The following is a 17,572-nucleotide window of genomic DNA, read 5'->3' on the forward strand; positions in this document are numbered from 1 at the left end:
TGACTTTTGTTGCTGAAACATGAAACTGTTACAGACTGTTTGCAGATGTTTGACTCACGTTTGTGTTATTTTTGGGTCATTGATTTTTACAAGCACTGGGAGGGTACTGTAGTTCAATAAAACTAAAAACCTTTAAACTAATACCTATTGTTTATACTTTTGCTGTTAATGTTAACTAAAATAAAAAAAACGTAAAAGCTAGTTAAGAGACATTAAAAAAAATTCAATAGTCTTTTATATAATATAGATAAATAAAATAGCAACTTTTTAAAAACTATTTTTTATTTATGACACTATAATTGTATATTGGTGAGGTGATCCTGAAAAAAATGAAGCTATGTTTTAAATACAATATTGTGTAATTATTGTATAATAATAAACTTAAATAACCTCAATGTAAAAATGTATTTATATATATATATATATATATATATATATATATATATATATATATATATATATATATATATATATATATATATATATATATATATATATATATATATATATGAGCAATATCACATGAGTAGCATTGCAATGTGGCTTTATGTCGGCATTGGTGGGAAGTGTGCATTGTGCCTTAGTGTGCCACCAGTGCTGATATACAGCCATATCGCACTGCGTTTATACAACAGTTCGAAGGCACAATCGTATATATAAAAAACGAAAATCAAACACAGAGAGTCTCAAAAGCCTTTTGTAAGAGGAACTACTTTCTTCCATCATTCATTTACATCTGCAGCTGTCGTCAGAACAGCAGAAACCATTGCTCATGCATCAATGTCACTTTAGAGCTAGTATTTGAATGATTCTCTAGCGTAATGTCTAAAGTGATGACAAAACAGGTGATTTTAAGATTATAAGGCTGAACGGCATGAAATGCCATCAGTCAGAGATTTCCCAGTATTTCTCTGTGGCAATAGTGAGATCACAATATTACTATGGCATAAATACAGCACTACAGCATACGAGAGAGAGAGAGAGAGAGAGAGAGAGAGAGAGAGAGAGAGAGAGAGAGAGAGAGAGAGAGAGAGAGAGAGAGAGAGAGAGAGAGAGAGAGAGAGAGAGAGAGAGAGAGAGAGAGAGAGAGAGAGAGAGAGAGAGAGAGAGAGAGAGAGAGAGAGAGAGAGAGAGAGAGAGAGAGAGAGAGAGAGAGAGAGAGAGAGAGAGAGAGAGAGAGAGAGAGAGAGAGAGAGAGAGATCGACTTAGAAAGTCATTAACCTGTTTAATAATATTTTGATCAGCTGTAGTTTGAAACTAAGCTGTTTTTCTCTTGGGGCTTATAATGTGGTCTCTGTCACCATCTTGTGGATGAACAGCGTCAACTGTCTTTGCTCAAAGACAGGCTAATGGCCACCGATGCGGTCTCTCAGAAATTATAAATATTTTAAATAGGCACTCTCCTTATAAGTAAACTGCATAGTTGCAATCTAAACAACTACATTCTCCACTGAAAAGCCTCAAAAGTACATTATGTTGCCCAACAGCGGCAATATTTGTCAAACTGTAGTGTCCTCTGCTTGTTGCTGTGTGTGGGCGGAGTAATACACAAGGGTGAAAGGTGAAGAGGCTGGACGAGTGCTGCTACTGGCAGAAGGTCGCATGGCTATCAACCAATCAGATTCAAGAACCAGACAGAACTGTTGTGTGTGTGTGTTTGTGTATACATACATATGTATATATATATATATATATATATACAGTTTAAGTCAAAATTATTAGCCCCCTTTTAAATTTTTTTTTCTTTTTTAAATATTTCCCAAATGATGTTTAACAGAGCAAGGAAATTTTCACAGTATGTCTGATAATATTTTGTCTTCTGGAGAAAGTCTTATTTGTTTTATTTCGGCTAAAATAAAAGCAGTTTTTAATTTTTTAAACACCATTTTAAGGACAAAATAATTATCCCCTTTAAGATATAATTTTTTTTTGATAGTCTACAGAACAAACCATCATTATACAATAACTTGCCTAATTACCCTAACCTGCCTAGTTAACCTAATTAACCTAGTTAAGCCTTTAAATGTCACTTTAAGCTGCATAGAAGTGTCTTGAAAAATGTCTAGTAAAATATTATTTACTGTCATCATGGCAAAGATAAAATAAATCAGTTATTAGAAATGAGTTATTAAAACTATTATGTTTAGAAATGTGCTGAATAAAATCTCTCTGTTAAACAGAAATTGGGGGAAAACTACATTTGTAATAATTCAGGGGGGCTAATAATTCTGACTTCAACTGTATGTAAAAAAATAATAATAATAACGTGTGTGTGTGTGTGTGTACGTATATATGTATGTATGTATATATATATATATATATATATATATATATATATATATATATATATATATATATATATATTTATTTTGTAATAAATATTTATATTATTAGGTAAATGCAATTACATAACATACATCAAAATGAATTAAAAACATTTTAACAAACTACATGTAACAACAACAACAGCATTTACTTTCTTTTTATACAAGTGTTATAAATTAAGACATCCTCAAAAAATGTTTTGCTCACTTCAGGATACAAATTTGTACCAAATTATGGTTTAGTACGTACACACACACAATAATTATAAAAGATGTAAACAAAGTATAAAAATAGCTTTCATTGGCCTATATGCTAAAATAAAGGTTGACACTATACCCATCACGCATAACATAATTTCATGGTGTTACTTCGCTAAGATATTTTGAAAACTGTTAGAAGCCATAACCACTGACATTCATAGTCAGTATGGATGTCATAGGAAAAAAGGTTAAAGGTTTTCAACATTCTTCAAACTATCTTCTTTTGTGTTCATCAGAAGAAAGAAACTTACAAATTTGTACTACATAATGTACCATATGTACAAATGTGTACCATATTACTGTTCAGAATGTGTACACACACAATAATCATACAAGGTTTAAACAAAGTAGAAAATGTTACTTTTATTGGCCTATTTGCTAAAATAAAGGTTGACACTTTATTTTACCGAACACGGATAACATTATTTTATGGTGTTACGTCGTTGTGCATTTACACTGACACTTGATACTTCAGTGTGGGGAAGATCATAATACTGAAGGCATACTGACTTACTGCCATTAATATGCGGCACTATATTTACCCTGGAACTTGAATACAGAAGTCGACATGCTGTAACGGCAGTTTTAGCTACTCACCACAGCGGCCGTGGTCAGGACACATGCAGTGGTGTAAGCGCGAGTGACCGCGGGAATCTGCATGTACTCCTGAGTGACGCTGTTTGCCATGATCTTTCTCTTCTCGACACTTCAGCTCTCACCAACACCACATTTCAACCGCTCTGACGCCGAATAAACACCGACCGGTTCAGTAGGAAGAGGCTTTATGCTTCGGTAAATCCATGTCCGCTTTTAGTGTTTGTTTCGAACTGGTCATTTTTTAACGGTTCATGTTGTTTGCATTTGGATAGGAGAGTTTTAATGGGGGTGGAGTGACACAAACACGCTTTATCGGTCGCTTCAGCTCCTCCACGTGGATAAAAGAAATATATTTGTTCTTCCGTGAACCAATGAGAGCGCGCAGATTCAGTGACGTCTTGTTGACAAAATTGTGTATACATAAGTGTAAATTCTCGTCCTTATTTAAATATGATTATTTAAATATGATTTAAATTTGTCTATAAAATATATATTTCTGTATTTATCTGATAATGATCATGCTTTCGATCTTATTATTTATTTGTGTAATTTTTTTATACACAAAAATAAGTTCCTGAAGGCAATACCAAGATTTAATACTTTTCTAGCTGAAATTTTGTTAAATATTAAATCTCTTTTCTTAATGATTGAGGCTTTGTAAAAAATGTTCTTTCTTCTTTTTCCTAATTTTTTGTTATTGTGTTTTCTCTTCAATGTAGTGTTGTAATGTTATTTTTCTTGTATTCAATTAAAATAAATGAATGTATATTCACGTTATTTTTTATTTTGCCCTCTTCCTATTTTTTCCCTTTTATTGATAACTTACCAATAATAATTAATGTAAATGGTGTATACCAAATGTATCTATCTGTTATACAATAACTGTTCCAAAAGAAAGTCAATTCTCAGGTCAGAATCAACTTTTTATGTTTTGTTTGCTGAAATACATTATTTTTGTCACTATTTTAACTGATGTAATAGGATCCCGGGAACAAATTTCCTCTAAAATTTGCATTTTTATCAGGCTCCTGTGTGTATGTTCAGTAATATCACTTTATGGCAAAGAATAAGTCCCTATCCTGGTCTTTAAAGTGAAATATCTCAACATAAACAAAAGAAGCTGAGAAAAATGCTCATTTCTGATGGAAATTTCAGACGGCACTTAGAGGTTTTTGCATCCGAATTCTTTGATGAAGCTTTTTTATCACTTTTTCTGTATTTTCACTTTTTAACACATGCATACTTGGAATTAATATATGAACCAACCAAATAAATAAATAAAAGTATGACCAAATGGTTTGGGAATCCTTTAATTGTGCCAAAATACAACACACATTTTATATAAAAGTATTTACACAGTAAATATGAAAATCAGGAGATAATAGTGTAAAAACTAAAAAAAAAAAAAAAACACTAGAGAAAAATGTACACAGATAATGTGAAATAATCCATGTTGATCTTTTGAAGCATAAAAAATTCATAACATTGTCAGTGTCCTGCACTGAAGAGTGCCCGTTGGTCAGTTGAAATGAGTCTAACGTAGTCTCAACATAATAAACAAATGCTCATGTGTGAAGAGAGTGTGTTCTTTAAGCCATTATCAATCACACACACACACTCTCAGTGAGATAAACTTGATTGATTTTAATCTATACAAACTGCACAGTTTAAGTTACAATGCAAGTTGCAGAGCATTGTAAAAACTTCGAGAGTTACGGACATTGAAGCTGGTGCAAAGATCCCTGACAGATGTTTTAGCACCTTGTTTAGCACCTTAAAAACAGGGGATTTATATGTCTTACACAGTGATTGCTTGATAATACTACAAAAACAGACATAGCTGCTCGTGGTTCATAAAGCTCAGATGTGCAAGATTTCCTGAGAAGAAATTAGATTAGATTCATCAGATTTTTTTTCTGTTTTGAGGTGAGGGGGAAGTGAAATGCCCAGGAGAACAAAAGTTCATCTTTATGAACAAGTACATCATTTAGGTAACACTTTACAATAAGATCCCATTAGTTAATATATTTACTAACATGAAAAAAGAACAGTATGTCCACATCATTTATTAATCACCATTACTGTTTAACATTTATTAACACAATTATTATAATTCAAAGTGTTGCTTCCCAAAGAAACACTGCACATTTGTGTGGAAATAGGCTTGCCTTACATGTCCCCATAGAGTTAAATAGTTGAATTTGACCATTTCCCAATCTCTGGTTTTGGCAGGAGCACATTTAGCTTAGCTTAGCGTAGATCATTGAATCAGATTAGACTATTAGCATTTCGTTAAAAAAAAAATATTGATAATTTTCATATTTAAAGCATGACTCTTCTATAGTAACATCGTGTACTACGACTGACAGAAAATGAAAAGTTACTATTGTCCATTGCTACAAAAGATGTAATAATAATAATAATGTCTTCTGCTAGGTCAGTGGTGTACAAACTCGGTCCTGGAGGGCCAGTGTCCTGCAGATTTTAGCTCCAACTTGCTTCAACACACCTGCAAGGATGTTTCTTGAAAGCCTAGTAAGAGCTTGATTAGCTAACCCAGGTGTGTCTGACTGGGGTTGGAACTAAACTTTGCAGGACCCTGAGCTAGGCAACTCCACTACTTGACAATAGTCTTGTGGCCTATCCAAGTTTTAGGAACAACATATAATAACTTGACTTCTAGTTGATCATTTAGTATCAGAAGTGGCTTTTATAAAAGGCAAAGGCCTCTAAATAACGTTTATTTTACTAAAATAAAATCTGATCATGCCTTGATTTTTAAAATTTTTTAATTAGGACAGTAAGGTCTGACTTTGCTTAGACAAAAATCTTGTCACTTAACAGAAATAATGTACAGTATAGAATATAAAGTCATGGTGCAGTGGAAAAAGAATTAATATTGTGAATGATCTCATGAGCTTGGACGACTGCATCCTTACATCTCTGCAATGACTCAAATAACTTAATAATAAAGTCATCTGGAATGGCAAAGAAAGCCTTATTGCAGGACTCAGAGTTCATCAAGATTATTTGGATTCATCTTCAATGCCTCCTCCTTCATCTTACCCCAGACATGCTCAATTATGTTCATGTATGGTGACTACGCTGGCCAATCCTGGAGTATCTTGACCTTCTTTGCTTTCAGGAACTTTGATGTGGAGGCTGAAGTATGAGAAGGAGAGCTATCCTGCTGAAGAATTTGCCCTCTCCTGTGGTTTGTAATGTAATGGCCAGCACAAATGTCTTGATACCTCAGACTGTTGATGTTGCCATCCACTCTGCAGATCTCTCACACTCCCCCATACTGAATGTAACCCCAAACTATGATTTTTCCTTCACCAAACTTGACTGATTTCTCTGAGAATCTTGGGTCCATGCAGGTTCCAGTAGGTTTTCTGCAGTATTTGTGATGATTGGGATGCAGTTCAACAGATGTCTCATCTGAAAAATCTGCGACTTTTCATCTGCCACTTTTCCAAATGATCAAATAGAAGTCAAGTTATTATTTATTGCTCTTACAACTGGAATCGATGACAAGAGTTTTGTCAAGTAGTGTATTTAACATCCCTGCAATTCAGGACTATTACTCCATTAAGCTTTAAATGCGAACATTATCATTCCAGCGAGATGCTAATGGTCTAATACAATTTAATGATCTATGCTAAGCTAAGCTAAAAATTGTAAAATCAACTATTTAATTCTAGGGGACTTGTAAAATGAGACTATTTCCAAAAAAAGTTGAGCGTTTATTTAACATTAGCAAATGAACTATGAGGTAAAAAGACCTAACATGATTTGATTTAATAACATCTAGATTAAGATGACAATTAAAATAAAATCTATTGAAATACACACACACACACACACACACATATATATATATATATATATATATATATATATATATATATATATAATTGTTTGTTCATACTAGTAAACACATTAACCAATGGAACCTTATTGTAAAGTCTTACCAAAATGTACACTGTATGCTTCAGACCAGAGTGTGTGAATGATGCAAGAGGGTTTCCTGAGAGTTTATGGCATATTACATCCGAAAAAGTCAGCACCGATGTAACGTGGATAACCTTCCAAAACCTTCCGCTGAACTGGGTCAAACTTCCAGTACTGCCGGCGGCTGATGAAGACCACAAAGCCTGTGGATGGAGCAAACATCAGTTTACATTAAATGTTTTGCATTTATAAACCGATCACTTTATAAATAGGCCTATACATCAGGCAATTTGCAAGAAATCAAAAAATGATTTTCAATTATTTAAAATTTCAAGTCACATCTGCAAATTTATCTCGTAATTGTGTGAAATAAAGAGAGGGGTCTGGATACAGACTTGGTGCAGTTGCAAGGTGGCCTTTTTAATGTGCACACCTAACCTAACTTAACCTAACCTAACCCCACCCCTAGCCCTCACAGTGACGTCACTGGCTACACAAAGAGTCACTGTCATTTATGGAAGAGACTCGCCATCAAGACCAAGTTGTGAAGACCAGCGCAATCAGACAAGTATTTTCCAGAGGATGATAATGTGTAGAACATCCATAAATGAGGTTGGTGTTGTGATCTCGTCCCTTTAGAGTGTGCATGAGCATTAGCTTGGGCACCCTGAAAATATGCAGATTTTGCTTGATTCTTGATTATGAGATGGTTGTTGTTTAACTTTACTGGTGATTCCAAATATGCAATGTAATCGTAAGCTTGGCAAGCAGTTTTGGAGAATTTGATGTTTCCCCATTCAGACATTGAGTGCATTGTGTCTGCAAATCCAAGTCTGCATCCAGATACTACTGGAGATAAATGCATAATTGATCGAAAAGGTAAGAACTGTGTGATGTAAATTTGCAACTGTGATAGATAATAGTCAGAATTTTGAGAGAAGTCACAATTATCTTTTAAAAGGGATAGTTCAATTAGTTTGATAATTTACTCATGCAAGATGTAGGTACAGACCATACAGACATACAGAAGATTATAGAAGATTTGAGCTGAAATTGTAGTAGTACAGCACCTTGAAAGTAAAAAAAATATATAAATGACTAAAATTAGATATTAATACTAAGTTAATGTGGCGAGAACCACATCATGGTTGGCTTGAGATTGAATAAATGAACATTCCTTTAACTTTCCACTAATATCCATGTAACAAAACTGCTGAAACACTGCCCTCTTCTGTCTATCTGCCACCCTCACAAGTTAAAATTGAAAGATCAGTGCCTGATCAGATGTGACATTTCTCTCTGTATTCCTGACACTTTGACACACAAATACAGTTTGCCTTTCAGTCACAGTGACTCAACACACAGTGACACAGTTACTCACCATTTTCTTACTCAAATGGTTCTACATTTTTATGATTTTTTTTCTTTTTTTTGGCAAATTTTACAGCTGATAAAAAACGTGTTTAACAGCCTGGTACAAATGATGGTTTTGGTGCATAAGGCTAATATTATCCTTCATGACAACTGTGAAGGGGGTGAATTTTTTATAGCTCATCAGTTTCGTTTTTATTAAGTTATATTAAGTCTGCATAATTAAGGACGTGGCCATTTAAGTGACAGCTAGGCCTCGCTGGTCACCGTCACTTTACCTCAGCTGATTCCGGCTGATTAGCCGCTGAACTCGGCATATATTTTCATATTTTTGTGTTGTTTTATGCAGCTTTACACAGTCAATTGCCTTTTGGAATTATTTCCTACAATTATCAGATGATATGGCATGGTGTGTGCACTTAATTGTGCTCACAAACCATTCAAGTGGCCTCCATTTGCTCCATTGAGTAAAGTTATATCAGAATCTGACAGATTGATTAGCTGTAGGCTATAGAACAGTCATCTGAAACGTTGTCATACAGTTTTATGCCTGGATTTCATAAATAGCCTTGCATTCACTAACACAGACTATATTTGCGTTTTCCTCCTGTAGAAAAACATCATAAGAACAATGTTTAGTGGTTCAATGTATTACAACAGTGTTTTTAAAAGACTAAACACTTTATTTATATAGTATACAGCCGAGCACACGTGGTCAGAACACAAGTAATGAAGTATTAAGGGTTTCTCCCAAAGAAAAGTCCGTCTAAGCAAAGCATCTGTTGCTGGTGACATTTTTCGCCTTTTTTTAGCAATGCAACGTATTTGGGATGTAAATACTAAAATTTAGAAATATAAAACTACGACTGTTTAATGCAGCTCAGAGGTGGTATGAATGCATTACACTCAGTTAATAAATAATAAAAGGTAACACTTTGTACAACAATAAGGCTGTATTAGCTAATGTTAGTTAATCCATTTACTAACATGAACAAATAATGACCAATAAATTTATTACAATATTGTTCTTGTTAGTTAACGTTAGTGAATGAAAATACAGTTGGTACAGTTGATTTAATGTAATACATTGTTGGTTCATGTTAACTCATGGTGCATTAACTAATTATTATTAATTAATTATTGAATTTGGATGAATTTGGATTTTAATAATGCATTAGTAAGTGTTGGACTATGATTAACAAATGCTGTACAAGTTTTGACAAAGTTTTAACTAACATTAACTAATAACACCTTATTGTGAAGTGTGACCAAATAAAATAATTAAATAATTAAAATTAAAATAATAATATAATATGTAAATTTAATGTTTGGTTCAAAATGCCTGATTAAGTGACTTACTAACTCACTTAAATGATTCATTCAAAACGCAGATTCAGCAAACTTGTTTTAACTCACACAACCTGATTTCTTTCATGGTAATCTTGACTTTCACTACTAATACATCGGTAAAAGGCTGGTCTGGACATACCGCTGGCCTCCTGGAAGGCAGCATCAATCTCCTCAGGAACACCCCACCAGTCCTGCTGGATCCTGCGAGGGGCAGACGTGTCCACTCTGTTCTCTTGAGGATCCAAACGCCAGTAGTTTCCAGACTTGAAGAAGTATGTGTGCTGGCTGTGGTGCTCCTTTACGCGCAGCGCGGCCTGAATGTTTGAGACATAGAGGCCTAAAGATACTAAAGAGTCTGGCCCTTTAATCCTGTGCTCGGCATCAAACACCCAGTAGTTGGAACCTTACAGAAGACATAAGGGAAAGATTTATTAGACATAAATCACTGCTTTCATGTATGATTTCCCTCAATGTAACTATCACTATTTCAATTTTGCATTATATGCTTGAAAAGACTTGCTTATGCATATTCTTGTTCCTGTGGCTCGAACAGTACAGGTTGGCTAAAATGTCTAACTTTAAAGGGCACCTATTTTACTCCTTTTCAAAATGCAGTTTTTATCTCTGGTGTCTCCAGAATGTGTTTGTAATGTTTCAGCTCAAAATACCCATCAGATTATTTATTATAGCCTCCAGAATCTGCCCGTTTTGGTGTCTTGACTACAGTGTAGCTATTTTTTGTAGCCTGTAGACACTTACATCCGGCCCACATACTGCATGGAATGATGGCACTTGGGCGGTCTGCTCCTGTTTACCAGATCTGGGCCACAATTAAGCCATAGCAATATCACACATCAGCCAGAATTCAACCAAATGAACCAGAACTGAGCCTATTCTGGGCCACAGTTTGCTTTTATTCTGGCCCAGATTGGCCTACACCTTACACCTGCAGAGTGCAAAAATCCCAGCATGCATTGCAACAAGAATACATTCTATAGTTTATTGATGCTCCAGTTTTCATTATTTGCTGTTGATTCTGCTCTTTATGTTGACGTTGTTGATTTTGTCGCTTTTAGTCTCCTGTTTGTGATGTTTGTAAGTTTTGTTCATTTTGTTAATTGTCACCATTGCTGAGGTTGATAAGCTGATTATTGATGTCTCTGTAAGCAGAAGTTGAACCATCGAATTTTTTATGCTTATAAACCTTCATAATTCTGTGGCACGTGCAATCATTTTATCACGTTACTTATTAATAATAATTACGTTAATAATAATGGATAAAACATTGGTTAACATCTGTAAATTATATTATTTCATCACAGGTTGTGCCTCACTTAATTGCATTGTTTTTTTTTTGTTTGTTTTTACTTGGCTTGTTTGCTGTAATGTATAAGCTTTTCAAGCAAAGTTCTTAAAAGTTACAGCAGCACAAAAGAAAATTTATATTAAGAGGTTCAGGGCTATGAGCCCAACTAAAGCAAACACTTTTCTCCATGATGGTGACTTTAGTCTATGTGGTCCACATATGTTTTAAGATAACTGGGCCACTTTTGCCATATCTTCCCTGGGCCGCTTTAGGCTCACAGCAACATTAGCCAGAGCTAACTGTGCCAAATATTTGCCAAAAGTGGCCCACATTTGTTTTAGGATAATTGGGCCACACTTGCCATTTCTTCTCTGGGCCACTATAGGCTCAAATGCACATTAGCCAGAGTTTACTGTGCCGAATATTTGCCAAACTGGCCCACATATGTTTTAAAATAACTGGGCCACATTTGCCATATTTTCTCTGGGCCACATTAGGTTCACAGCCGCAATAGCCAGAGCTTACTGCGCCAAATATTTGCCAAAAGTGGCCCACATATGTCTTAAGATAACTGGGCCACATTTGCACTTTCAGGTGTGAGTCACTTTAGGTTTTAACCCAGATTACCCTTAAATGACTATGCCACATTTTTGCTAACTGTAGCCCACATTTGTCCTCCATCATTTGGGCCAAATTTATCATTTTGCCACATTAGGCTCACATTCAGATTACATTTTGCCATAAGTGCCATTTCTTTGCCTTAAATGGCCCATAAATGAATTTGAATCTTTGGCCCCCCATATGCCATTGTACAGGTGGGCCACCTCAGGCTCACATTCATTTTGTCTGGGCAGAAGGAATACCACCAGTGCTGCATAACTGCCAAAAGTGGCCCACATTCGTATGCTATCTGGGTATTATGCATCCGAGGCTGAAATGCAGGTGTAACAGTGCTTTGGCAGTAGCTTGTTCTAAATTGTAGAATGCTTTGCCCCTCTGTATTAGATCTATATCATCTCTGCCTGTTTTTAAATCAAGGTTGAAAACTTGTCTTTATGATTTGTAATTTTTTCAGTAAGAATTGTTTGTTTTAGCTTTAATTTTATATCTTTATATCTTACATTTTTTTTGTGATTTGTACTGTGCAGCACATTGGTTACCTTTTATTGTGTTTAATAGTGCTATATAAATAAAACTGACATAAAATTGTCTGTTTAGTGTCCTCTAGTGGGTAAAAAATGAAGTACATTTAAAGCATATTTGAACCAACCCATACACAGTAGCTATTTGACTCACCAAATCTATGCTATTAGATTCAAAATGAACCAACTACTTTACAATCCACATTTTAAATCTTCAATGCTTCTAATTTTGAAAATTTAATTAAAAAAATTAATTAACTTAGCAAATACCCATAAGAGTACAATACTGTTTAGGAACTGTCCTACACAACTTGTGTGTGTGTTTATCAGTTGTTTGCAGTGAGTGTTCAGCGTGGTTGTGTTCAGTCATGCCCTTCCCAAAGTGGAACGCTTCAGATATGGGTCAAGGGGAAGTACCGCACCACCCGTCACCATACATTTGTATATAACCAGGCCTGTCTAATCCTGTCCTCCAACCGCAAATCACCAGAGTCAGCCAGTGCCGCTGCATTCACCCACCTTCAAAGAACCAGATATTGCCCTTTTTGTCTTCATAGGTGGCGTCTATTTTCTGTGGAATGCCACTCCAGTGTCGGGAGGCCAGCGCAGGGTATCCGGCCTGCAGACGGCCATCCCTGATGCGCCACGCATAGCTGGCCTTGAAGAAGAACAATTCCCCACGGATTATAGACACAGCATCGAAATCTGTGTGACAAGCGTCAGGCTGCAAACAGTGAGAGAAGAGGAGACTGAATAAACAGAGGGAGAATGAAGGGAACACATCAGCCTGTTCAGATAGACAGAATTTTGGGCATATCCGAGTATCTGAAATACTTCATCTCAATTTACTGCTGTATATTGTGTAGTGGATGAAGTGAAGATGCCACAAAATGTACCTGTCATGTTGGGATGAATTTTCTTAAAGTGCTCAATTGTTTTATGTGTGGCGGCAACACACAGTTCATGGAGATTCAGCCTTGAAAGTATTGAAAACCCTTTTTTTTTCATTCTGTTTTTGGCATACCAGCACAATCCCATTGCGACTAAACCAATAAATTTATACCAATTGATTCATTAGATCTGAACAGAAGATTCAAATGATTCAAATGAATCAAATATTTGAATAATCAGGTTTGAACAAGAATAAAAAGCAAATATAAGATCTTTCTTGGTATAATAAAAATGTTAATGCGGCACAAGTTTAAAATAAGGATAACAACAACAACACGGCAGCATGGTGGCTCAGTGGTTAGCACTGTCGCCTCACAGCTATAAGGTCGCTGGTTTGGGTCTGAGTCAGTTGGCATCTCTGTGTGGAGTTTGCTTGTTCTTCCTATGTTCGCTATTGGTTTCCTCCGGGTGCTCCAGTTTCCCCCACAGTCCAAAGACATGCGCTTAAGGCAAATTGTTGTTGTTAAACTAAATTGGCCATAGTGTATGTGTGTTAATGTAAGAGTGTATGGATGTTTCCCAATACTGGGTTGCAGCTGGAAGGGCATCCGCTGTGTAAAGCATATGCTGGATATGTTGGCGGTTCATTTTGCAGTAGGAAAATAATTGAATGAATGAACAACAACAATAATAATGTCAACGCCTTCTCCTCACTTCTCCACACATTCTCTTAATGTAGAAATCCCACCAATCACCCTCCACCAAAGTCTGGCTACATGACATGTTGGGGCTTCTGAAATTGGAGAAGATTAAGTTCTCTCTCAGAGGTTCATCTAAAAGGGTTTATACACATTGGAGGCCACTACTAAATTATTTCGACAAATAAGCACCTCTTGGAGTGGTCATTCAAGAAATCATTTCATGGTCAGAACTAGCCCTCACATTTGCATTTATACGCTGATGTATTCATCCCCTAAATTGGACTCAGCACAACCGAAATCACAATAACCAAGTAGGTAGCTATGATTTTTTTTTATCTTGCTACTCCTTAACTGTAATGATCGACAAAACCAAACTATTGTTTATTTTATTTATTTATTTATTTATTTATTTATTTATTTATTTATTTATTTATTTATTTATTTATTTATTTATTCAATTTTCAATTCACCTTTATTTGTATAGCGCTTATACAATGTAGATTGTGTCAAAGCAGCATCACATAAAAGGTCACAGTAAATAGGAACAGTGTAATTCAGTTTGTAGTGTTTAAGTTCAGTTGAGCTCAGTTCAGTGTGGTTTAATAATCACTACTGAGAGTCCAAACACTGGAGAGCAAATCCAACGATGCGCAGCTCTACAGATTTATTTATTTATTTTATTTTTTCAATTTAATAATAAAAAAATAATTGTCGGTCCATTCTTTTATCTGTTATGTTCTGCAAAAATACTTGCTATGTGTGAGTTGGGTGTTCAGTTATGCTCAAAAAAAGTGTTAAAAAAAAAGGAAAATTGCCTATTTGTAGACCGATATTCACTTGTGTTCCATTAAAACGTTTATAAAAAAAGTAAATAAATAAAAACAAAAATTATAATCATTTATTATTATTATTATTATTATTATTATTATTATTAGGGCGTCATAGTGGCGCAGTGAGTAGGTCGCCTCACAGCAAGAAGGTCGCTGATTCGAGCCTCGGCTGGGTTAGTTGGCATTTCTGTGTGGAGTTCTCCCCATGTTTGCACGGGTTTCCTCCGGGTGGTCTGGTTTCCCCCACAAGTCCAAAGACATGTGGTGTAGGTGAATTGGGTAGGCTAAATTGTCCGTAGTGTATGTGTGTGAATGAGTGTGTATGGATGTTTCCCAATGATGGGTTGCAGCTGGAAAAGCATCCGCTGTGTTAACATATGATGGATAAGTTGGCTGTTTATTCTGCTGTGGCAACCTCAGATTAATAAAGAGGCTGAATGAATTATTATTATTATGATTATTAAAACAAAAATATTTATGAATTCTCCATGGACAATACATATATTAAAACGTTATATAGATTTGTATAAATATTTTTTTTTTCTAAATTTTTAATCAATCAATAATCCCAAAGAAGACAAAAAAGCCCCTTGATTTCCACCAAAGTACTAATCAGCACCAATAAAGTCCCTTTCACACCACAGACGAACATCAAGAAACAAATATGTTGGTATAAGTTTTTTGGCCAGTGAGTTACACCTGTCTGCATCTTTTACCATTGGTTGGAGTATGTTTTTTACATGTTCAATCAGTGTTTGTTGGAGCGTGGAACATCCAATCTGCGTGACATAGTTTTCCAACAAACGACATCAAACTCTGGTGTAATCTGACCAGGGACGAGATGGGCTTCATGTTAATGTCTTTTTTAGCCGTGATCCATTTATTCATCATTGTTTCTTTTTCCCTTAGTTTTTTTATTAATCAGGGGTTGCCACAGCGGAATGAATCGCCAACTTATCCAGCATATGTTTTACGCGCGGATGCTTTTCCACCCGCAACCCAACACTGGGAAACACTCATACACTCTTGCATTCACACTCATACACTACAGACAATTTAGCTGATTAAATCACCTACAGCGCATGTCTTTGGACTGTGGGGAAACCGCAGCACCCGGAGGACACCCACATGAACACGGGGACAACATGCAAACTCCACACAGAAATGTCAACTGGCCCACCTGGGACTCGAACCAGCGACCTTGTTGTGAGGCAATCGTGCTACCCACTGCGCCACTGTGATGCACTCGACTGATAAAGTAAGTATTTATTGAATTATTGTAACATCACAGTCATTCATCACAACATTCTAAATTCAACGGCTTTATGGAAATTTATGGAAGACGTGTTTAGCTACTCACTGGGAATGCACTGGGAATGTCATTGGTTTCTGCTGGGATTTGTGGCGGAGCTCGCACTGGGGGTCCATACAGGTACTGGATCCCCTTCTTGTCATCCTCGCTGAGCTCGAGAGGATAGGAGAAGCTGTAAAATGGGGACATGATGGCTCCAGGCACCAGAGAGTGCTGTAGACCCAGTACGTGACCAAACTCATGGGCTGCCACTTGAAGAAGATCTGTTCCTGTAGGACAACAAACAAAATGAAGCTCTTTTTCCACTCTTTTTTTTTAGATCAGCGAAGTGAAGATTGAAAAAAAAATTGATTTATGTAGACAAATCTGATTGTTTTTTTTCAAATCTTCACTTGAGGAATGCCTGCTGATTTGTTTGATCTGATATGTTTAGATGGGCTCGTGAATATCTGATGCATCAGCTTCTGTAGTAATGATGTAAGCGTCAGCTCGAAGCCAAACGATTTTCTCATACAACAGCTGAGAGATATGTGTGTCAATTAGAGGAATGTGTGGAATTAGAGGACAGAAAACCAGAAATATGTAACATTACACACACTTACTACAATGTCATATGCCTAAATCATAAGTCGCAAAGCATTAATCATTAATCACGAATCACTGGCACAACCCTTCCTACACTTCAAGAACTGTACTCTTCCAGAGTGAGTAAAAGGGCTCGCAAAATCACTCTGGACGCCTCACACCCAGCACACTACCTGTTCGAACTGTTACCGTCTGGTCGGCGCTTCAGAGCACCAAGCACAAAAACAGCCAGACACAGGAAAAGTTTCTTTCCTCAGGCGATCTACCTTATGAACAGTTAAATATTCCCCTACTGTGCAATAAATATGTGCAATACTTTCTCATACGCACTTGTACACAGCACCTTATATCAATATACAATGCAATACTTTCTACATTTGCACTTGTACACAGCACCTTATAACCTGTATATTTATAACAATCTGTACATACAACTCAACATCCAGGTTTCTTGACTAACCGCATCTGTTTAATGTTTATCGTTTTTATTTAATTTAATTTATTTATTTATTTATTTATTTATCTTTTTTTTTTTCATATTTATTTTGTGTTGTCACTTGTCACTTTATATACACTGAAAGCTTCTGTAGCCAAAACAAATTCTGTGTGTGTGAAGCACACTTGGCAATAAAACTGATTCTGATTCTGATTAATCACTCAAGCCCCATACAGATGCAGAATGGGTTTTAGATTGGAGTCAGATATGCAAAAAAATTCTACTGTTCTATTCGAATAATACATTTCAACTGTACTGAGTAGGTAAAAATTCTGAATACCTTATTATGAAATTTAGAGGAACTGCAACAACTCTGATTTCATAGTACAAAACAAACAGAAGCAAACCAGTAGCGATATATCATTCATCGGCATTTCTGCATTGTAAAAAGTGATTACTTTCCTTTAAAAAAGTGAGTAAACTGATTGCTTGTAAAGCGATTAGTTGACTT

The 17,572-nt window shown here is 35.7% G+C and overlaps 1 protein-coding gene across 1 annotated transcript in view; it reads right to left on the bottom strand.

The window, feature by feature from the left end:
* Nucleotides 1-17,572, bottom strand: part of mmp11a (matrix metallopeptidase 11a) — a 44,829-nt gene that overhangs the window by 5,689 nt on the left and 21,568 nt on the right. Inside the window, exons 5-9 of the mRNA XM_056464322.1 lie at nucleotides 16,089-16,309; nucleotides 12,826-13,030; nucleotides 9,998-10,261; nucleotides 7,229-7,340; nucleotides 3,184-3,292 (exon numbers count right to left, since the gene is read on the bottom strand). Coding sequence (XP_056320297.1) covers nucleotides 3,184-3,292; nucleotides 7,229-7,340; nucleotides 9,998-10,261; nucleotides 12,826-13,030; nucleotides 16,089-16,309 — 911 coding nt within the window. The remainder of the gene's footprint in view (nucleotides 1-3,183; nucleotides 3,293-7,228; nucleotides 7,341-9,997; nucleotides 10,262-12,825; nucleotides 13,031-16,088; nucleotides 16,310-17,572) is intronic.

This window comes from Danio aesculapii, chromosome 8, assembly GCF_903798145.1.
Source record: "Danio aesculapii chromosome 8, fDanAes4.1, whole genome shotgun sequence".
Taxonomy (NCBI): domain Eukaryota; kingdom Metazoa; phylum Chordata; class Actinopteri; order Cypriniformes; family Danionidae; genus Danio; species Danio aesculapii.